We start from the raw sequence: 24,412 nt of genomic DNA on the forward strand, positions 1-24,412 counted from the left end.
GGAAAAAATTAAAACGAGTTGGTTTTGGTTTGAGTTGTCGGGGGTGGAGTCAAGGTTTGCCGAACATGTTTGAGCATTTGTAGTGAAGTTGCACAAACCCCATATATTTTTTGATGGTTGGTGCTCGAGTTCGCGCTTCGGTCGTTCGTGTGTGATATTAGTGCTGTCCAATGAGCAGCTCGAAGTAGCTCGAAGTTGTTCCCGTCCTGCTCGTTCTTTTTTGTAAACAAATGGGCATGAGCAGGACAGGGAGAAACTTCGAGCTACTTCAAGCTCTCATTGGACAGCACTATTGTTGGTCGAAAAAATTGATTGTTCGTGCCGCTGTTGGTAAAACTTGATGGATGTTTGAATAAACGAGAGGTGGAGTCAATGTTGGTCAAACTGCTTGAAGCAGGTTCAGTCACCGACAAACCGATTGGCTAAAAAATTAACGTCGTTTTACTCGCAGTGTAGTAACTCGTTCTGTCACTGCTGAAATAAGCGATCATTTGACAAAAGAAATCAAGAAAGAGGGAAGAAAAATGCTCGAGTATGGCGAGAATCGATCAGCTGTTCGGTGTAAACATCATTTCTCGAGTACTTATTCAAAAGGACGTATGTGATTTTGTAAACAAAGATTCAAACGTCGATTTGTCCGATCTGATGGCACTCCTACGCAAACCAACACCACCAACAGGTAGCCGAAGGCTTCCTCTACCTATCTCTGGTGATTGTTTAGGTGGGAGTACTATCAGATTGGACAAATCGACGTTTGAATCTTTGTTTACAAAATCACATACATCCTTTTGAATACGTACCCGAGATTTGCAGGCTTTGAGTAATCTACACAGCGATGTTAACTAAAAAACCCAACTTAATTCACCGAGTAGTGATACTGCCTTTCTCGCATTTAACCAAGACACCAACCTTATATGGTGAATATGGTTCGATGTACTATTTTCTTTATAACATTTAAACGCAACGGTCGATCGTTTTGAAATTCAATAGTGATCAACTAGCCTTTGCCCCCTGTCGAATGAAACTTGTTGCGAGGAAAACGGTTAAGGATTACTATATGAAAAGTTGTCTAATGTTTTTCTTAGCTTTTGTGCACACACATACACACGGACAGACAGACATTTGTTCAGCTCGTCGAGCTGAGTCAAATGGTATATAACACTATGGGTCTCCGAGACTTCTATAAAAAGTTCGTTTTCTTGTTATTCTTGTTATACTCAACGTATCCCCGGGCCGTGGGCAATCTACGTTGTATGACATTAGGCAATACGTTTACACTGCTGGCTTAAATTTTCAACGTGACGATTAATTTATAGAACTCATGAAATCAATGTGAACTCGACTCGTGGAAAACTTATTCCAGGTTATCCGAGGCTTGTGATAGACCCTTTATCACAACGGACCTTTCCATCCACTGACTGGTAGGCTCGAGCGTCCCGTCCTCTGCTTCAGACCCATATGGGATCCGAAACAGTTCAGTTTCAGGGTAGTAAACTTGTGAGATAATAGAAGATAGAGGAGGAGAGTATGGAGCGGCTCGTTGACCGCTTCCGGCTCTAGCGACTGCTATGGAACCTTTTTATTAGAGAAATGTTTGTAGAGATAGAAACGGTTGTGTTTATGTTCATAATAGATGTTTAGACAGTTCGGGATCGCCACGATAGAGTTGATTATAGCTTAGATGATTTATACTTATGGTAGAAGGGAAATTATTGAAATCCGATTTCTGGTGATTGTCGCTTCTTGTATGTAGACTCGTATGTAGATTGATATGATAGAGGTACGTGCAGTTTGGGATTAGTGTGATCACGTTGGCTTAAGTTTAGAAACATAAAATAGAAAAGGAGGGAGCAGGAGGGGTGGGGGAACAAATACCTAACCATTTGACGCAGAAAGATTATAATAATTAAACTGAATTAAAATAAATCAATTAAATTTTACAATTTTGGTCGAACTTAAGTAAAAAATGTGTTCCAAGCGTGCCCACCGAATTAAGTATATGTATTAGGAGTACTGATAACCTATGCTACTAATAAATCTCGTGATTAAAAAATCAGAAGGGTTATATACAAGATACGACCGCCCAACGTAAACTACGTAAAGCAGATCATAAGATAATAATTAATTTGCTTAGAGGTTAAATTTCCTATGTTGCCAACGTACTCATATATTTTTAGATATTAATGAGCAACATTGCAAAACTTCAAATCGCGCGTCCTAAGTCAAATTACATCCAAATCTGCTAAAAATTAAGGAAGTTCTATAAAGACAACTGATACCACCGTTTAAGCATAGGGGAGCGAAAAAGTCAAAAATTGAACCACTCTTATGAGCATGATTGACGCCACGGTTGTTACTCTGTTTCTGCCAGGCCAGATGTAATTACAAAGAGAACCAACAGATGATATTTAAGAATAATATTACCTTCAATGTGTACAAACGGGTGACCCAAATTTAAGTAATACCAACGCCGGCCGTTGGGGATGTTGGATATATGGGGTCAGGAGATAGCGCGTTTCGTTTTAGTAAACGTTTTGCCGCGTGAAATTTGTAGTTTTTCCGCAAATTATGTTTGATCGCACACCAATTCATTTGTGTTTCGAACAAAATTAGCGTAACTCAAATGAAAATGGTTGGATATAACAATTTTTTTTTAAAAACCCCGAATTTATTATTCCGCAGTGGTGATGATGCCTTTCCTTTTTCCGTCTGTTGTGTGACTTTTGCAGTGTTATTTTAAAGGGGTGCTGCCTAATAATCAATTTTAATGATCACCTCTTGCTTACATCAACATGTCCAGCATCTGTAGCACTTTTTCATAAACACTACTTTTTTGCTCCGACCGCGGTCATTGCTCTGGTTCTATTGTTGTACTTTTTGTGCGAATCACCGCACAAAAGTAGAGCGCAAGAACCAACGGCACCATACGGCGGTCGTAACGAAAATCTGAAATTTTACTGAGTTGGTAAAGAATTGGAATTTTCAATGTTTTTACGTTGATTATCAATAGTTCCAATGGACTTAAAAAAATGCTGGAGAGTTTCCGATTCGATTGATAATAAAATCTCGAAAATCCATTGAAAGATAACGGAGCTATTAACGTTTGAAATCTTACATGATTTCGTGACGGTCTCGAATTTGGAAATTTTCATTTGCCACCCTGTATCCGAGTCTTCCCCTTAGACGTAGTTTACGTCAAAATGGAGGATGGCATTGTTATTGCTCATCAAAATATAATATTATTCTAGATATTCTCTTAAGAATGAAAACTGAATCCTAACTGTTCAGAAACTGCTTTCATCATACTGCCGCCAGGAACTAATAACCGGGACGAGACACTAGGATTTTTTTCGTGTTGCGCTTGAAGTCTCCATCGGTGTGTAGAGTTCTAGGTATACACATGAAAAGACACCAAGTCACACGCCATAATCTGTCAACTTTTGAGCATATATTTTTCACCGTGCATAATTGACAAATGAATTTGTTTTTGTTTTTCTGGTTTTTCTCGACCGTTTTTCTTCCCCGGTTTTGTATTTCAATTTGCGATATTCTTGAACTGAGATTCTTGAATAATTTTTTAAATACGGTGTTGTGTGAGCTTGCATTATAATAAGTATGTAAGTCTCAAAAAACTTGTCTACAAACACTCTGTATAGTTCGGAACCCGACTGCTGTTCCTCCAAGGAAGATGGATAAGTAAGTATCCTAATGAGTGACTGTTCGAAATCTCGGTTTTAACAGCATTGCCGAATATAATTCTCATGCAATATTTATTTGTATTTTCTTCAGGAATTCAACCAGATTACCTCGACATCTGCAGGCCCGAAATTCCGTGATACAGATATTTCGCTATTATGAACAGCACAGTGAAACAAAATTGTAGGTCGGTCGGCCGGTGCCACCTCCAACAAAACACGGCAGTTTGTGGATTCGATTATGTTGTTCCTTCCAAGGGAAAGTATGGAAGGAGAGGTAATAGACTTGGTAGATTCATCGATCATTTCCTCCTGACAGTTTCTGCTAAGGAACTGCAATAATAGATATCATATTGGGATTTGGGAGTGAGGTAGGTAAAAAGCATATACCGTAAGTTTAGTTAAAAACTAAAGTTAACACTGGCGAAAATCGAGTTTTTTTTTAGAAAGAAGCTTTAATGGACTGCGATTATGGGATACTTCGAGGATTTCGAAGAGAATGCTACAGGAATTCCAACGGGAATCTTTCAATAACACCGATAAGAATTGTTTTAGGGATTATAGAGGGAATCTAGGCAAGAATATCGGAAGGATTCCGATATGAATACTTCAGGGATTGCGACGTCTATCCTTCAGGGATTCTGATATTATTACTTTGATAGCAATCTTTTAGGGTTTCCGACGGGAATCCTCCGTGGATTCAGACGTCAATACTTCAGCGTTTCCGATAAAAAAAAATAATGATTTACTAGGGGAAACCAGTACAGATTCCGACGATCCGATGATTTCCGAGGAGAATCACTCAGAGGTTACAATAGGACTCTGACGAGAATAATTCAGGTATTCCGACGGTAATTCTTCATTGATTCCGACATGAATCCTTTAGTGATTCAGATAAGATTCATGGATTTTGACGGGACTAATTCGGGGATTTTAACAGGTATCCTTTAGAGATTTTAACAGGGTTCTTTCAGGTATTTCGACATAACATTTTAAGGGACTTCGACGGGAATTCTTCCGGGCCGACTGGAATCCTTCCGATGGGAATCTTTCTGGAATTTCGAAGGAAATCTTTAAGAGATCCTTCAATAACACCGATAAGAATCGTTTAGGGATTATAGAGGGAATCTAGGCAAGAATATTGGAAGGATTCCGATATGAATACTTCAGGGATTGCGACGTCTGTCCTTTAGGGATTCTGATTTTATTACTTTGTTATCAATCTTTTAGGTTGTTCAACGGGAATCCTTCGTTGATTCAGACGTCAATACTTTAGCGATTCTGAAAAAAAAAATAATGATTTCCTAGGGGAAACCAGTAGAGATTCCGACGATCCGATGATTTCCGAGAAGAATCACTCAGAGGTTACAATAGGACTCTGACGAGAATAATTCAGGTATTCCGACGATAATTCTTCATTGATTCCGACATGAATCCTTTAGTGGTTCAGATAAGAATACTTCATGGATTTTGACGGGACTAATTCGGGGATTTTAACAGGTATCCTTTAGAGATTTTAACAGAGTTCTTTCAGGTATTTCGACATAACATTTAAAGGGACTTCGACGGGAATTTTTCTGGGCCGACTGGAATCCTTCCGAAGGAAATCTTTCTGGAATTTCGACGGAAATCTTTAAGAGATTCCGGCGAGAATCCTTCAAATTCCCCGGATTTGGATTCGAAGGGAATCCTTCAGAGATTCTGAGGGACATCCTTCAGGGATTCTGATGGAAATCCTTCTGAGATTCCGGCGGGAATGAGTCAGGCATTCCGACGTGAATCCTTCTGGGACTCAATATGGGATTCCGACGGAAATCCTTATGAGATTTCGACGAAAATCTTTATGGGATTTCGACAGGAATCCATCAGAGATTCGGACAGGAAATCCATCAGAGATTCCGACGGGAAATCCTCAGAATTTCCAACGATAATCCTTCTGACATTCCAACGGGAATCTCTCTGGGATTCCGACGGGAATCTTCTTCTTCTTCTTATTGGCATTACATCCCCACACTGGGACAGAGCCGCCTCGCAGCTTAGTGTTCATTAAGCACTTCCACAGTTGTTAACTGCAAGATTTCTAAGCCAGGCTACCATTTTTGCCTCCGTATGTCATGAGGCTAGTACGATGATACTTTTATGCCCAGGGAAGTCGAGACAATTTCCAATCCGAAAATTGCCTAGACCGGCAACGGGAATCGAACCCAGCCTCCCTCAGCATGGTCTTGCTTTGTAGCCGCGCGTCTTACCGCATGGCTAAGGAGGACCCCTGTCTGTGTGTTCGAAGTTCGAAATCCCTGGAGGATTCTTGTTGGAATCCCTGACGGATGCCCGTCGGATTCCTTGAAGAATTCCCGTCGGAACCCCTGAAGGATGCCCGTCGGAATAACTCAAAGATTTTCGACAGAATTTCTGGAGGATTCCCGTAGGATTTCCAGCAGGATTTTCGGCGGAATCTCTGAAGCATGCCTGTCGGAATCCATAAAGGATTCCTGTCGGAGTTCCTAAAAGATTCTTGTCGGGATTCCTTCGAAATTCGAAGAGAATCCTTTAGGGACTCCGACGAGAATCCTTTAGGGATTACGAAGGGAAATTTTCAAGGATTCCGAAGGGAATTCTTCAGAGATTCCAACGGGAATCCTTCAAAGATTCCAACGGGAATACTTCAGAAACTCCAAACTCCAATCTTCTGGGATACCAACGGAAATCTTCCTGGGATTCCGACAGGAAACTTTTAGAAATTCAGACGGGAATTCTCCAGATATTTTGACAGGCATCCTTCAGTGATTCCGATGGGAACATTCAGAGACTCCGACGTGAATCCCTCAGGGACTCCGACGGGAATCCCTCAGGGACTTCGAGGACTGAGAATTTTCCAGGGATTTTGACGAGAATCCTTCAGAGATTCGGACGGGCATCCTTTAGGGGCTCCGACGGGAATCCTTCAGAGATTCCGAGGGGCATCCTGTACACTTAATTTTTTTTAACGGGATCTCAGCAAAATGTTGAACTTTTACCGAGATTCGCACAGCCGTGCCCCAGCAAACATGTTTTCCGACGGGAATCCTTCAGAGATTCCGAGGGGCATCCTGTACACTTAATTTTTTTTAACGGGATCTCAGCAAAATGTTGAACTTTTACCGAGATTCGCACAGCCGTGCCCCAGCAAACATGTTTTTTGCCGAGATTTCTGTCAAAGTTGCTGAAAATCAGCAAAAAAATTGCCGAAACCCAGCTAACAAACCTCATTTTTGACGGGATATCAGTTTTTTATTTGCTGGGCACACGGCTGTGCGGATTTTCAGGGACTTCGAAAGGAATCCTTCATAGATTTGGACAGGGATCCTACAGGGATTTCAACCGGAATCCTTCAGAGACTCCGATGGGAATTCTCAGGAAATTCCAACGGGAATCCAAAAGGATGCAACGGGAATCTTTCAATGATTCCGCAAGGAGATTTTTATAGTCGGTGGGGTTCCGACGGGAATCCGTAAATAAAAATATTCCAGCGGAAACTATTCAGGGTTTCCAACGGTAATCCTTCAGAAATTCTGACTAAAATCTTCAAAGGATTTCAACGGGAATTCTTCAGCGATTACGAAGCAAATCCTTCTGAGACTCCGATGGAAATCCTTTTGATGTCACAGCAGGAATACTTGAGATTCTGGCGGGTCTTCTTCGAAATTCAGAAGGATTCCCGTCGTAAACTTTGTAGGATTTCCGTAGAAATTCCTGATGAACTCCCGCCCTGAAAGATTTTCTTCGGAATCCTTGATATCGATATCGACTCGACGATTCCGAAGAGAATCCTTCATACTCCAACTGGATTTCTTCAATGATTTCGACGAGAATTCTTCTAAAATCCTGACGATGATCCTTCAGAGATTCTGACGGGAATGCTCCAAAGATTCCGACGGGAATCCTCAAGTTCCAGTGAACCTATAACATTTTCGTATGAATCGTCACGCTGCTCGTAACTCCCGCACCACCTTAAAGCGTAACGTACTTTGTGGATGGCCCTTTAAGAGATTCCGAAGGGAATCCTCAAGTATTTCTGATGGGGATTCTTCAGCTATTCCGTAGTGGATCCTCCATATTTCAACGGAGTCCATGAGACTACCTTCGGAATTCAGGAAGGATTTTCTTTAAGAATCCTAAAAGCAATCGCTTCGAATCTAAAGAATTATCGTCAAAATCCCTGAAGGATCCCTGTCGAAGTCCATGAACCTCTGAACAATTCCCATCGGAATCTCTGAAGAATTCCCGTCGGAATCCCTGAAGGATGCCTGTCGAAATCATTGGAGGATTCCCGTCTGAATCTCTGAAAGTCTCTCGTCGGAATCCTAGGAGGATTCCCGTCGGAATCGCTGAAGAAATACCGTCAGAATTTCTTAGGATTTTTTGTCAGAATCCCGTCAGAATATGAGAATTTTCTTCGGAATCGCTGAAAGATTTCCGACGGAATCCCTGAGAGAATTAAAAAAGGATTCGCTTCTGAATTCCAGAAGGATTTCCGTCGGAATCCCCGAAAGATTTGCGTCGGAATCCCTGGAAAATTTCCGACAGAATCCCTGAACTGTTTCCTCCAAAATACTAGAATAAGAATTCCCTTCAGAATCTCTGAAGGATTCCCGTTGAAATCTTTTCAAAATCTCTGTCGAAATCTCTTTAGAATTTCTGGTCGGAATCTTTTGAGGATTCCCGTCGGAATCTCTTAAAAATTTCCGTCGTTTTTTTGTGTTCCCGTCCGAATCATTGAAGGATTACCGTTAAGCATAAAAAAAATCCCGTCTGAATCACTGAAGAATTTCCATTGAAATCTCTGAAAGATTTCCTCCAGGACTCCTCACGAAGTTTCGACAGAAATCATAATTCCAGAAAAATTACCCTCTGAAGAAATCCTGTCGGAATTTAAAGGATTACCTTCGGAATCGCTTAAGGATTCCCATCGGTATCTCAAAAGTATTCGCTTTGAAATCTTTAAAGAATTTCCGATGTAATACTCGTAGAAATTCCGCTGAAAGCCCTAAAGTAATTCCGAGAGAATCTTTGAAGGAATCCCTGATGAATTTTTGTCGATATCTCTGAAGGATTTCCATAAGAATCCTTGAAGGATTTCCATAAGAATCCTTGATGGATTCCCGTTGGATTCCTGTCAATGTAGGAATCCTGTCAGAATGTCTGAAAGAATTAAGTCGGAAATCCTGAAGGATTCTCATTTCCATCGTTATTCTTTAGCTCGGTCTACAAAGATTGCGTCGGTATTTCTTCAGGAATTTCGAAGTAAATCTTCCAGGGATTTCGACGGGAAAGTTTCAGATATTTCGACGGAAATCCTTGTGGGATCTCCCATATGTTGTACATTCCTGGACATTGTCGTAAAGCAGACGCCCATTTAAAATTAAGTTAACATCACCCAGGTTTTAGTTTAAGGCAAAAATTTATATATTTATTTATTAATTTTTCATCAATCGTAACCATTCTGTTTTTTCAGATTTCTTTTTTCTGCTCTGATCTCATAAAAGTAAGTGAACTACAAGATATCCAGGACGTCTTGCAGGAAATCGATTATGTGTATACCGCTGCATAGAGGAGAACTTAACGATCGACCGGGAGTGTTATAATTATTCACGCTACAGCGGTCTTCTGGTAATATTCACCTAGATCAACTCAAATTAGAAAACGTAGGCCACATCTTTGATGACATGGTTCGTCAACTGTTTCAATTATTAAATGTTTAGATCGTTAAAATACATGAAATTAATGAATGTAATAAAATTAAATAAACGATGAGAAAATCTCTAGACAAATATGTAAATAGCTTATCATAATTAACATTATAGTCGTCATTCTTAATTATATTTTATGTTGAAAGCCTATTTAGATTACGGAATTTATTATAATGATTATTGTGTCAAATATAAGAAAGAAAATTGAATGTATTTGGATTGACATCTAGTTACTCTTTATCATATTCATTATCATAAATGGGGTAATTAACGGTGTGGCCTATTGTAATACTAAAATTATAGTTCGCCAGAGAGCATCTCCCGTTTGATAAGAACTTCGTGGTACACAACAGAACAAAATGGAGATTAGAAATAAAAACAGAAAAAAAAAACATATTTTAGACTTTAATGTCGTATAAGCAAAGAGACCACCTGAACATTTTTTTCCCTCGGGCCACAATGGCATTCATCAGATGCGTCATGTTCCGTACAGTACCAAATTGAGTCAACATCGCTTACTGGTTCAGCACTTAAATACACATTGTATCTATTCTGCGACTCGTATGAAGTGAGGCGTTTCGAAAGATGTTAAAATTTTTGGTATCTCCCAGACGACCGTAAGTAACATATAGGAAGAGTATACGAATCGTCGACATTGATATAATCACCCCTATTCTTGTTTACGGACGAACAAAACTTTCGAACGAATGCAGTTCGTTCGAATCGTTTCCCCATTTGATTTTGCTGGCGTGAACGAGAATGCGTTTTTGCTCGAAAGTGCGTTCGTACGTAAATAAGAATAAGGGTGAATATGCAGAAACTTGCTTCATAAGGGCTACATGGTCGATTAAAAACTAAGTGCGTACTCTTGCCCCACTCTACTCTATACGTCTCACGTAATTGGATTTGAACTAGATTTGGATATGAATTAAATTTGGATTTAAATGGGGTTCCGATTTGATTTGGATTAGTTCTGGATTGGATTTTGATTAGATGTGGATTGTATTGAACTTCATTCTATTTGCCCAAATATCGCACAACAAAATAAGGCCACTGACCACTGGCCACTGGCCACTGGAGGAATTACTGGAGGAACTTCCGGAGGAATTACTGGAGGAACTTCCGGAGGAACTTGCGGAGGAATTACTGGAGGAACTTCCGGAGGAATTACTGTAGGAACTTCCAGATGAATTATTGGAGAAACTTCCGGAGGAATTACTGGAGGAACTTCCTGAGGAACTCCTGGAGGAACTTCCGGAGGAATTCATGGTGGAACTTATTGGATAAATCGTGAAGGAACTTCTGGACGAATTCCCGGAGGAACTTCCGGAGGAATTCCTGGAGGAACTTCGGCAGGCATTCCTGGAGGAACTTCCGGAAGAATTCCGTTAGGAATTTCCGGAGGAATTCCTGGAGGAACTTCCAGGGGAATTCCTGGTGGAACATACTGGATAAATCCTGAAGGAACTTCCGGAAGAATAACTGGAGGAATTTCGGCAGGAATTCCTTGAGAAACTTACGGAGGAATTCCGGTAGGAATTTCCGGAGGAACTTCCGGAAGATTTACTGAAGGAACTTCCGGAGGAATTACTAGAAAAACTTCCGGAGGAAGTACTGGAGGAACTTCCGGAGGAATTACTGGGGGAACTTCCGGAGGAATTACTGGAGGAACTTCCGGAGGAATTACTGGAGGAACTTCCGGAGGAATTACTGGAGGAACTTCCGAAGGAATTACTGGAGGAACTTCCTGAGGAACTCCTGGAGGAACTTCCGAAGGAACTTCCGGAGGAACTCCTGGAGGAACTTCCGGAGGAACTTCCGGAGGAACTCCTGAAGGAACTTCCGGAGGAGCCCCTGGAGGAACTTCCGGAGGAATTCCTGGAGGAACTTCCGGAGGAACTTCCGGAGGAATTCCTGAAGGAACTTCCGGAGGAATTCCTGAAGGAACTTCCGGAGAAATTCCTGAAGGAACTTCCGGAGGAATTCCTGAAGGAACTTCCGGAGGAATTCCTGGAGGAACTTCCGGAGGAATTCCTGGAGGAACTTCCGGAGGAATTCCTGGAGGAACTTCCGGAGGAATTCCTGGAGGAACTTCCGGAGGAATTCCTGGAGGAACTTCCGGAGGAATTCCTGGAGGAACTTCCGGAGGAATTCCTGGAGGAACTTCCGGAGGAATTCCTGGAGGAACTTCCGGAGGAATTCCTGGAGGAACTTCTGGAGGAATTCCTGGAGGAACTTCCGGAGGAATTCCTGGAGGAACTTCCGGAGGAATTCCTGGAGGAACTTCCGGAGGAATTCCTGGAGGAACTTCCGGAGGAATTCCTGGAGGAACTTCCGGAGGAATTCCTGGAGGAACTTCCGGAGGAATTCCTGGAGGAACTTCCGGAGGAATTCCTGGAGGAACTTCCGGAGGAATTCCTGGAGGAACTTCCGGAGGAATTCCTGGAGGAACTTCCGGAGGAATTCCTGGAGGAACTTCCGGAGGAATTCCTGGAGGAACTTCCGGAGGAATTCCTGGAGGAACTTCCGGAGGAATTCCTGGAGGAACTTCCGGAGGAATTCCTGGAGGAACTTCCGGAGGAATTCCTGGAGCAACTTCCGGAGGAATCCCTGGAGGAACTTCCGGAGGAATTTGACATGTCGCAATATGGGTTCCAAGATTGAACGGATATTGGCCACTTCCCCAAGGGAACCAGGCCCTCGAAGTACCCGGCGGGTGACCAATTCGATCGAAAGTCGCCGAAATGTACTCCAGTGTACTTGTTCTGCAAATTCATAAAGTTTGACATGTCGCAAGATGGGTTCCAAGATTGAACGGATATTGGCCACTTGCCCAAGGGAACCAAGCCCTGGAAGTACCCGGTGGGTGACCAATTCGATCGAAAGTCGCCGAAATGTACTCCAGTGTACTTGTTCTGCAAATTCATAAAGTTTGACATGTCGCAAGATGGGTTCCAAGATTGAACGGATATTGGCCACTTCCCCAAGGGAACCAGGCCCTGGAAGTACCCGGCGGGAGACCAATTCGATCGAAAGTCACCGAAATGTACTCCAGTTTACTTGTTCTGCAAAATCAAGAAGTTTAACATGTCGCAAGATGGGTTACAAGATTGAACGGATATTGGCCACTTCCCCAAGGGAACCAGGCCCTGGAAGTACCCGGATCGTGGCCAATTCGATCGAAAGTCGCCGAAATGTACTCCAGTGTACTTGATCTGCAAAATCATGAAGTTTGACATGCCGCAAGATGGGTTTCAAGATTGAACGGATATTGGCCACTTCCCCAAGGGAACCTGGCCCTGGAAGTACCCGGAGGGTGGCCAATTTGATCGAAATCGCCGAAATGTACTCCAATGTACTTGTTTTGCAAAATCATGAAGTTTGACATGTCGCAAGATGGGTTCCAAGATTGAACGGATATTGGCCACTTCCCCAAGGGAACTAGGCCCTGGAAGTATCCGGAGGTGGCCAATTTGATCGAAAATCGCCGAAATGTGCTCCAGTGTACTTGTTTTGCAAAATCATGAAGTTTGACATGTCGCACGATGGATTTCGAAGCCGATCTGCCAGTGACCATTTTTTCCTGGAGGGAGGTAACCCTAGTACTCCCCGGAATATATCCGGAACCATGGCCATTGCACAAAAATTGACCTCGGTTCCTAAAACTATAGGAATTTTGTGATCGATTCCAGAAGATTGCTTGAAATTCCGTTAGAAATTGGCTGAGCTGCGTGGTTTTGAATTTTGAGTTTTGTCGTAAAATGGGGGTTGGGAACGTACGTGTTAAAGTATTCCCGTCCCAATCCCTAAGGGATTCGCGTTGGAATTTAAGAAGATACCGGTTGGAATCATTAAAGGATTGCCATCGGAGTCTCTTAACGGATTTCCCGTCGGAATCCCCAAAGGATTCCCTAAGGAATCTCCAAAGAATTCCCGTCGGAATCTCCAAAGGATTCCCATCGGGATCTCTAAGGATTATCACCAAAGTCTTCGAAGGATTCTCATCGGAATCATTTAACGATTACCATCAGAACGTAAAGGGTTCTTATCGGATTCCCATCGGAATCCCTAAGCATTTTCGTAGGAATCATTCAAGAATTCCCAGGAGTCCCTAAAGGATTCTCATCGAAATCCCTAAAGGAACGAGAAAATACCAAAGAAGCCGACGGTGCAGGTGTGTTTGTCTTGATTTTGAATGAATTTCCAAGGTGGCTGGAAGAAATTACACGAAGATGTTTTTGAGGAAGATATACTTTGGTGAGATAGATTTTGAAAAAAAAGGCTTTGGACACTTTGTCTTTATCAGTCTTTACGGGGCTCTCAATGATACATCAAAACTGATCGGTTTTAGATCTAAACAAATCTTTTCGGAAATATCCTGATTTAGTGAACTGGCTTCTAGTTGGTAATCGTCTAAAAATGACTCTTCTTTTAAAAGTTCGCCGCAAGTGGTTTCTCCGAGATTTTTGGCCGCTCGTGTCGTTTGGGATCCGTAAGAGCGGTCCTCAGAGACTCGTCAACTGGAAGATCATACGCATCCAGGAACAGACAATAGCTAATAGGTGTCCGAACGTGCAAGTTCTCAACAAGCTTTCGCAGGTCATAAAAATCAAACCTGGAGCCCCGCTTCATTTCGACAGCGGATTACTTTTAGCTGTAGGTCCAACCGGTAGTGAATCGAACGTACTTCGTACCGAGCTTCGTACTGAAATCGCTGCTCCGTTGACAACCATTGCCATCACCATCGACACTCTCATTAGCTGCGGTTGATAGCGGTTCAGAGACGGGAAAAAGTTCAGTTAATTGCTGAAAATAAGATATTTAAATACTTAATTATTCTAAAAAAATATAGCACATGTTCGGAAAATTAGTTTTTAGAAAGAAAAATCCTATTGATTGTTTTTTAAGACTTACATTGGCGCAAAGTGTTTGGTCCTGCGCTCATAATCCAGCTTCTGCTGCAGCTCGGGAGCTACGAACCCGTTATCGGTCGCTGAAACGACCGTTGCCGGTGCTTCGTTCACCGCAATACACTTGACATCGCGGATGCTTCCAACGATTATGGATTAGTTTTTATATCTATTCGTCTATTTCACTTTGTATAAAGAGAGCCGCTCCAGTCGCAATATTTATGATCGATTTATGAGGGATTTCTTAATTTAAAAAATTTAGGTCGGCCGGGATGCAAAAAAAACAACAAACATTGGTTGAAAATTTATAATGAAAACGCAATGAGAATAGATAGAAGGTGAGGAAGAAGACCAAATGCAAGTGTATTAGTGGATGATGGAAAATGTAAACAGCAAATGGTGACGTACATATTTGCACGGCTTCTTATGGGAGCTCGTTTGAATGTAGTAGTGAAAGCTTTTTCGCCATACACGAAAGGCACGCACACAATATATGGATTTCCATACCTTAGTATTTATTTTCATTGATGAAAACGTAAACATAAACATAAAGAAAACTTACAACAAAAAAGTCTACACAGAACGAAACACTTTCAAATAAATTTATCCTAATGTGAGTAAAATACACTAGCGCCTCTAGCGGTGCTGGTCTCGTCAGCTCTTCATGGGTTGCATGAATTTTTAATCGGTTCTTCGGGACAATCACGTCCCGGTTATTAGTTCCTGCTGCCGCCCCGAGCACAGCAGCCTCTGCCACTCTTAGGCAATGTCCCTCCCACCACCTTGACAGCCTCCAGAAGTATCTACCACAAGATTTGAGAAATAGAATGAATTATTAACATGTCCAGCCATTATATTGCCTGATTTTGTAAAAATTGCACGCGGCGAACCCTTCATGAAAGGTACCACCGCGCTTTCTGCAGCCCGTTTACTTGATTCATATGGGTGAATAGCATTGCGGTGTATCGTTTGGCGCGGCCGTACCTTTCGACAGTCATTCGCCGCGTGAAGTTTTGTGCAAGTACCCATTTGGGAACACTACAAACGCCGCGCAGTGTATCATATCCAGAAAACCTGACAATATAAAATGATTTGTTCAAGCAAAGGTGTCATAGATGCGGGAACGACATCGCCATAAACGACACGGGACAACTACGACAGTGCAACAATGCACCGTATCGGGGACTTCCTAAACTGTTCTATGCAACGCAGAGTTTTACCTTCTCTTGCGTTATGAGATGCTGAAAATAAGCTCCTAATCATTTGATGGCAAAAATAAAAATAAAATAAAAACAATCAGACAAAATTAAAATATTCTAGCTAAATTTTACTATTTGGTCGAGCATGGGTTAGCCGCCTAACACCCGCGTTTAAAAATATGTTCCATGCGTGCCCTCCACATAAAATAATAACGTGTGATAATCACCACTAACGATTTAAATGGAATTAGGTATTGTTCCCGCTTATCATTTTAGCACCGCCAGGGGGAACTTGGCCGGTACCCACTGCACTCTTCTTTCCCTTTCCACAAGCAATTACCATCATTTGTGATATTTCAACGGAATCTTATTGGGAATTCTGAAAAGGCAGACAATCAATGCAGTTAGATTGCCAGGTAATACGTGCACATCGTAGCACTGGTGATGCATCACAATCGTATATATATACAGGAGTATATGCACTATATGATGACATTGACCGGAAGATTAGATAAGCATTTCCCCCCTATAAAAAGTTCGTTTTCGGAGTGAAATGATAGCCTTTCGGTACAACTTTGTTGTACGAGAAAGGCAAAACTTAAATTAAAAATCTCTTCACAATGCTATATAATCGACAGTAAAAATATTATACCATCACTTTTAGCTTGCAAAATATTCCGGCATGAAAATATTGATATCTATGACAAACATTCTCAGATGGAATGTAAAGCCGAATATTGATTATTATTCGATAGCTGATAAATTTCATTAAAGAGTGCATGTTCGAGTTTGCCCACACACATGAGAGCTGTTGTGTAAATCATCGCATAGAAGGAATTAGAGGACCTGAGGGCGCTCAACGTGCAGGGCGACTGGACGCGATTGGCCCAGGTTCGAGTCCAGTAGAGAAGGAAGAGCTGTAGCATTTCAAACAAAATGTTGGTCAGCAACTGTCGAATGATCCAGCGGATGCAGATTACCGTCGGAATGCACGACATACCGCTTGTGCGGGATTTGAGACATCTAGGACTCTAGGAGTGATGATCGACGACCGGTTCAATTTCAACACCCATGTCGACTATTCCTGTGAGCGACTAAAATGATGGGTGCACTACCAAGGATCATGCCGAACGTCGGTGGTCCGAATAGCAGCAGTAGCAGACGTCTTCTGGCGGCCGTATCATCCTCAATGCTTAAGTACGAAGTTTTACCCAGGGGAGCTGCACTCAAGACGAAACGTAATCGGAGGAAGTTGAACAGCGTGTTTTGTCTGATGGCCATCCGCGTTCCGAGTTCGTACAGAACCATGTCGTCGGAGGTATTTTGTGTTATCGCCGGGTTGATTCCAAACTACATAACCCTAGCAGAGGATATCGAATCCAACCATCGGAGATAAACCATGAATGCGAGGAAGACGATGATACTGGACTCTATGGTCAGTGAGAGCAGGAGAGATACAATGCGGAGAATGGAAGGATGACCCACCGACCGGCTCATCCCCAACGTGTCGACGTGGGTGAATAGGAAGTACGGAATGGTGAACTTTTACCTCACTCAGTTTCTGTTCGGGCACGGCTGATTTCGCCAATATCTGCACCTATGTGGCCATGGGGACATCTGCACGGCGTGTGTTAACGTATAGGAGACTGGTGGTGGTGGCACTCGATTGTCCGATGTTTGCACACACATACACACAATGGCATTCTTTCGTTTCTATTTCTTAAAGTTCCACTCCCACATAAAAAGCTCTCGTTTAATATTACAGTGTATGTTACTTATCATGCGTAAAGGTAATATGTTTTATTACAAAGTCTTTTGGCTTTGAAAATTACACGATAACAAAAAAAGAACACAGTACTGATTTGATTAGCATGTCTTAATATTTCTCTGTGGTCATGACCCGTTCCGAAACGGGACACACAATTGCGGCTTGTATCAACTGGTTATATTGGCTATGAAGTTTAGTAGAAAAAAGTGTACTTCTCCAGTAGCTAGTATTCCAATGTATGTGGGACAGTAATGCAATGTTGTTTGACTCTAATGAATTGCTAAAGTTTAAAATTATAAGATCAATCAAGGGTAAAACCTATTTATTTTCTGCCAAAGTAGGGGAAAACGCCAAATGTTGAACGGCTAATTTTGTCGCCTATTGTTGAACTCCCATAAGAAATGCACGTGCGTTCAACAATAGGCGAAGAAATTAGCCGTTCAACATTTGGCGGATTACCCTAGATAAATTGTGTTTTATTTTATTTGAATCGTGTCGTGAAAAACTGTGTAAGATGAAAGACAATTTAAATGATGGTTTATATTATTAAAAGGTAGATTTCTATTTGTTTAGTAAGTGTTAATTGAAAAAAAAAACTGTTTTCTCCTGCATTTTAGATAATCTTCTATAAGATTGTAACATTTTATTTTAATGAAAATTTGAAATTATTTTTAAAGATCAAAAAATGATTGGATGTGTATATTACACTGTCTAACAACGCTGAGAAGTTTAGTATCTATCTTTCATACAAATGTCTTGTTTTTTTCGAAAAAGATCTATTTGAAACACTTACCTTGCAACGTTTTTCATCGCGTTTGAATCGTATATTGATTTGGTATAAATGGTCTAAAATGGTTCATTTGTTTTCTGAATATATTGCAGTGTTTCATTGTTTCCACCTATTATTACTATCAATTTCAATGTCACTAGTTGATTTATATAAAAACAACTTTTCTTCAAATGTAAACGAGTTTCGCTAATCGACGGCTATTACAAACGCTAGGTAATGGATTTGTCAACCCGTTTAATTTTCTTTGATTTTTCTCTCGACAACTTATTTTCTAAGTAATAGTGCAGTATGTTTGTCACCTAAACTTATTCCATCTCGAAAATTAGTACATTGATGGAACTCGATCTAGATAGTTTTGATCTTAAACAAAAATGATTTTCTTTGGCCTGGTGACTAGCTTCTTGTTACAACGAGATTACATAGAACACATAAATAAATAAATAAGAAACCCTTCGTGGGGGTAGATCGATCGACTACTTATGAGTTACAAAGATTTCACTTAAAGCTACAAATATTTGGGTCATTTGATTTTTTTAAAATGTGAGACGACAGTTTTGTGTAAGACACAAAACAAAAAATATGATACAAAGTGTATGAGAGACTTAATGAGTAAGTTTATAATAAACCTAGTCATATAGAAAAATTGTGTTTTCTTGCTTATGTAGTCTTATGAGTTTTATGTGGCTCATAATAGTGCTTCTACTTTGAATCCTATTGTCTGTACGAGTCTCGGGAATTTGGCTGAATCGTTTTTTTGGCTTCGAAATGGTTTTAAAAATTTCTAATGCAAAATCTACTCCGTTAAAAGTTGGATATCAAATGACTATTGCTATGAAGATGAAATGGAATAGAGTATTGAAAAATTACTGACGCTGCTAATCTATTATGTCATTTCGTTTCGTAATGAAAATATGAGACTCTCGCGTTATTTTGGTCTGAACGATGATAGGGAGAATCAGTTTGATAGGACGAAACTAGTCGTACGAGGTTGGACGGCAGAGTGTGAATACGAACAGAGTCGCAAACAGTAGCTCGGCTGCCTGGAGAGATAACATTAAGGCACATAGGATGTATTCGAGGCGTAATCGGTGTAATTGATAGAACAGGAGATAACCGACTGCCACCGCGCAAGGAATTGTTAGGATAACCGATAGGATGACTTGCCAGCCTGAAAAAAGTGTAGTTCACAATTAATGGTTATGTTCAGGTTGAAAATGACATTTCGTGTCATGGGATAAGTTTTGCTAATAACTATTTTCATAACTCTTAAACTGTGCATTGTTCTCAAAGTTCTTGGGATTTATTATCCTAAATCAAATACTATGACCTGGGCCCTGTAGCATAATAAGACTAATAATATTAGCTACAAGTTACAAGTCGAAAAATTACAAGTACTTGTAATTTGTGTTGCATAAAAGTGATTCGACAACTAATAATATTAGTACTTGTATTATTAGTGAGGTTGAAATTACAAGTCTGTCAGGTTCATTTACCTGTCAAAATTCATCCGACAGTTCACTGTCAATGCGGCGATAAATGATTTGTTTATGTTTTTTTGCAAGTTTGTGCATAGAATACTGGGATAGGTGTACACGGAACACGAATTTATTATAGTTCTCACTTTAATTTATTGTCGGGCCGCCACCAAACCGGACCGCGCGATTGAGCACTTGCGCTGCGACGCGAGTCGCGACAATTTGAAATATTTCATTAGTAGTGCGCATCATGCACGCATGAATGTACTATCATGCGCACTAATCAGAAATGAGTTGCGACGTCTGATAACTGCAGATATTTCATTTTATTGAAAACAAATTTTTGATGTTCTACTGTACACGGAATATTGATTCCGTGGTTAAATCCGGTTTCGTGGTACTGGCATTTTTTACAAAGAAAAAGTATTGCGCACTGGAGTGATTTTTACGTGGTTTTTATAGGGGGATTTTGGGATTGACATGGGTTTTAATTTGGGCGATTTGTACTTTACTCGAACGTATCTTCCATGAAAAATCTAATTTTGCTAGACTAGTTAGACGCGTGTTCCTGAAGCAGATCTCAATTTACGTGTTTTGCTGGACTTTAGTCCAATAATTGAAATTATTATGGAATTCAGGCGATTTCTTAACAGATAAATCATCTCAAAATTTAAGTTCAAAATACTTACTGATGATAAATTCGCTTCCAATTTTATTTAAAATTCAAGTAGTTTTTCCTTCCATGATAGGACATGCATGGCAAATCCCAAGATTGTTAAGTACAACAACCCACATTCGAGTTAAATAAAGTCAACTTAAGGTAAACTAAAGTTACTAAACTCTGCTTTGGGTAATATGTTTTTACGTGGATTGGTAAATTACGTGTTAGAAGAGTCCTTTTACACAAATTTGTGTTATTGGGCCAAAGTACGGTTTTAAGCGAAAACAACCCACTTTTGAGTAGTTGATGCCGCACCATTTGAATACTTGATGTCAGCATTTGTGGTTCCTCCATCAGAGTTATCCAAAAATCATAATTCTCAGTTTTGTATTGGAACGAGAAATTTATTCTTAGTGCATAGTATTTCACCGTATGGTAATGTAAACCGCTTTGAATAAAAGTTTCTTTCTTTATTAAGTCGTTAAAAACAATAAAACGATGTATATTTACTTTGCACAGCTGAAATACTAAAATAAAAGCTAATTGTAAATTAAATTACAGGACCATTCATACTTGTAAAAGAAACTACAAGCCAACGCTAATAATTTGTACTTGTATTTTCTTTATGCAACAGTTACTTGTAAATTCTGCTAATATTATTAGTGCGCTTTACTTGTAATATTAGACTTGTAAATTAATACTTGTAGAATTATTATGCAACAGAAAATTACAAGTTACAAGCTACTCTACTAATATTATTAGTACAATTTCGATTATGCTACAGGCCCCTGCTATAATTCCCCACATCACATAATACCATGGTTATCATCAAAAGTGGTGAATATGGAGCTACTTTTTTTATGCCTATTATACCCGCATAGACAAAATCGGGTCGACACTGTATATTACAGGTAATGTTTAGTATCGATGTGCTTTACTCGCTTTATTACAGGTCACATCTGGCATACTCAGTACATTTTTCATAACAGACGTGACGTTTCACTCGCCCCACCCACTGTGGGTGGCAATGTTTACGTTATTTTTTCGACTAATACAGACTTGGAGCACTTTGGCCCACACCTTTACTGAAGCACATTGGTTTAGTATCCATTGTACTTGCCACACATACATACTCAATGCAATGGCGGGCATAGAAAACTTTTCATTTAGTAGGAGTAGTATAACCACTTCTCGAATTTAGTTAATTTTTGTTTAACTCCAATGTATTATCCATATATAGACTTTCTTGACTTAATCTACAAAGCAAGACCATGCTGAGGGTGGCTGGGTTCGATTCCCGGTGCCGGTTAACGGATTGGAAATTGTCTCGACTTCCCTGGGTATAAAAGTATCATCGTGCTAGCCTCATGATATACGAATGCAAAAATGGTAACCTGGCTTAGAAACCTCGCAGTTAATAACTGTGGAAGTGCTTAGTGAACACTAAGCTGCGAGGCGGCTCTGTCCCAGTGTGGGGATGTAATGCCAATAAGAAAAAGAAGATATTTACCTTTATTACTCCATTGAATCCAGTTTTACGGCTTTAAAATATGGGCTTGGTATTACGATACCCTTATTTTTCACTGTACTTAAAAAACAACGATTTTGTAATAGCTCCGGAACACAACCAATAAATTTTTAATAGGTAACAATGGGATCAGATTTCCCATCGAATACAATTTGCAAATGCGTCATTATTTTGCGTGTACACATTCATCATACCTACATCACCTCAAGTTATCAAACTAAGTCAATACTATAGGGGAAATCGCCAAATGTTGAACGGCTTATTTCGTCGCCTTCAACAATAGGCGAAAAAAATATCCGTTCAACATTTTGCGAATTACCCTAATGAGTATATCAAAAGTTCAACTTAGGAGTAATCTTATACACCCCTTATTCTTGTTTATGGACGAATGAAACTTTCGAACGAATGCAGTTCATTCGAATCGTTTCCTCATGAGTTTCGTACATGAGAATACGCATCAGCTTTCGTTTGAAAGTGCGTTCGTGCGTAAACAAGAATAAGGGTGATAGTCCTTACTTACACTTATTGTACGATAAAGGCTGAAAGTATATTTTTTCGTCTATTCGTCGTGTATTGAATATGAAAGTCTGATATGTTTGATAATAAAGTTGATTCTACTGACAGCGAATCACATTTTCCCTGGATAAGTCCTTATTTGCCGATTCAGTGGCAATAATAATTTAGTAACGTTCATCGATAAATATTTATTAGATTTTTTTAGATCTGAATAAGTTGTGTGTAGTTGATGTGTTCCATTTAACTCGAATCAAGAATAGCTTGATATCATATTGAAAGAAAATAAGATGTGTGGACTTAACCCTTTCCCGCCCACGACTTTTTTCAAAGATTTCAATAGGAAGGAATCACCTTTGAGAAAAATGCTAGAACAAAGTTATTTGGCATAGCCAAAATTAGTGTAAAATGAAAAAAAGTTTTTGATTGTAAATCAATAGTTAATTGATTGTTTTCAATAGTTTCACTATTTGTTCTCAAAATTGATTATATCTGGTACTTATTCAAAGGACGTATGTGATTTTTAAGCAAAGATTCAAACGTCGATTTGTACAATCTGCAAACCATCACCACAGACAGGTACAGGGGAAGCCTTCAACTACCTGTTGGTGGTTTTTGTTTGCGTGGGGGTGCCATCATATTGGATAAATTGACGTTTGAATCTTTGTTTACAAAATCACATACGTCCTTTTGAATAAGTACCCGAGATATTTCCAGTCTGATGGAACCATAAAGATGTATCCAATATTCCTTTTTGCTGTTGAAACAATTCGATGAAGGTTAGAAGTTGCAAAATTTGATGGTGCACCACAGACACCATGGGCGAGAGAGGGTTAGGGAGGGTGGCTCCTCAGCCGTGCGGTAAGACGCGCGGCTACAAAGCAAGACCATGCTGAGGGTGGCTGGGTTCGATTCCCGGTGCCGGTCTAGGAAATTGTCTCGACTTCCCTGGGCATAAAAGTATCATCGTGTTAGCCTCATGATATACGAATGCAAAAATGGTAACATGACTTAGAAACCTCGCAGTAAATAACTGTGGAAAGTGCTTAATGAACGCTAAGCTGCGAGGCGGCTCTGTCCCAGTGTGGGGATGTAATGCCAATAAGAAGAAGGACTTTGACATCAAGATACTCTTAATCAAGTAATAAAGCTTGTACCCTATAGCACTTACCGTGATCGCTGAGACTGCCTTTCCGCCCGAGGATGATCCGTATCGTCTCGACCAAACAGAGCGACAGTAGAATGCATGTTTCCCTCATCAAAATGTGTTCCGGGTATTTGAGGTTCACGGCCTTGAGGGTGATCATGCCCAGTTCGCATGTCGCGAACATCCCGAAGTAAAACGAGTTCAAATAGAGCAGAATCTCGTATGTCAGGCTAGGATTGCCCATGGTGGTTGCTTTTGTGTGGGCGGTTCGGGTCTTTGTATTTTTCTAACACTTCCACCGAACGCGAAGTGCTAGAGTATCACCAAGACGAGCCGGATAAAAGTGGAAACGGGAAGAAAAGTGCAGGGGATGATACGCACTACTAGCAACGGTAGCAGCAATTATTCCGGAACCGTAAATAGCACATCGACGCTGCTAAATCGATGGCAGACGTCTCAACCTCTGTCTACCTGTTACTCCGCGGCATTCTGCGAAAGTATAAACAACGAATGGAATTATACTTCAGCAGTGAAAACGGGGAGTTATTCTGCAGGATTTCCACAATTTTCACTAGTTTCTAGGAAAATGAAAAATACTTGCCCAGTTTTGACGGAAAATGTTTATTTTTAGAACTACATCGATCACTATGTACTAAAATTATGGGTTAGATGTAGTACTAGAATGACATAAGTACACGATCGTGTGCTCAAACACAAATTTAAGTCAAACTCAACCCCCCCGACATTTGGCCTTAGATTCACCACAGACAAACAGACGTAAAGCCCCAAACGCAATACAACGGAACGGCGACGGAAACGGCAAATTTGACAGAAAATATATGGGAATTTTCCGTTTCCGTCGCCGTTCCGTTGTATTGCGTTTGGGGCTTAACACTTCTAATTTCAACATCGCTCACGTGTATAACGGTTCATTCAAAATACATCTGTGCTACGCTATTGTGCCAAGAAAGGCGCTAGCGTTCAATCGCTTTGACAT

The 24,412-nt window shown here is 40.5% G+C and overlaps 1 protein-coding gene and 1 long non-coding RNA gene across 2 annotated transcripts; one reads left to right on the forward strand and one right to left on the reverse strand.

Annotated features, from left to right (window-relative positions):
* Window positions 1-3,513: 3,513 nt before the first annotated feature.
* Window positions 3,514-10,033, forward strand: LOC134220043 (uncharacterized). The gene is made up of 3 exons (XR_009981752.1): window positions 3,514-3,696; window positions 3,790-4,066; window positions 9,190-10,033. It is a non-coding gene; the product is annotated as an uncharacterized LOC134220043 (long non-coding RNA).
* A 7,239-nt stretch (window positions 10,034-17,272) lies between these two features.
* On the reverse strand, window positions 17,273-24,006 carry LOC134227652 (transmembrane protein 216-like). Its single transcript, XM_062709304.1, has 2 exons — window positions 23,440-24,006; window positions 17,273-19,259 (listed from the first exon to the last, which is right to left on the reverse strand). Exons 1-2 carry the CDS (start codon window positions 23,657-23,659, stop codon window positions 19,066-19,068), a joined length of 414 nt encoding a protein of 137 aa, XP_062565288.1. The 5' UTR covers window positions 23,660-24,006; the 3' UTR covers window positions 17,273-19,065.
* Window positions 24,007-24,412: the final 406 nt, after the last annotated feature.

Source organism: Armigeres subalbatus, chromosome 3, assembly GCF_024139115.2.
Source record: "Armigeres subalbatus isolate Guangzhou_Male chromosome 3, GZ_Asu_2, whole genome shotgun sequence".
NCBI classification, from domain to species: Eukaryota; Metazoa; Arthropoda; class Insecta; order Diptera; family Culicidae; genus Armigeres; species Armigeres subalbatus.

Excerpts from the sequence above, each read along its gene's own strand:
- LOC134227652 (XM_062709304.1), bottom strand. The coding sequence starts at position 23,659 with ATGGGCAATCCTAGCCTGACATACGAGATTCTGCTCTATTTGAACTCG. Across the intron at positions 19,260-23,439 it reads AGGCAGTCTCAGCGATCACG|GCTGGCAAGTCATCCTATCG; the intron begins GTAAGTGCTATA and ends CACTTTTTTCAG.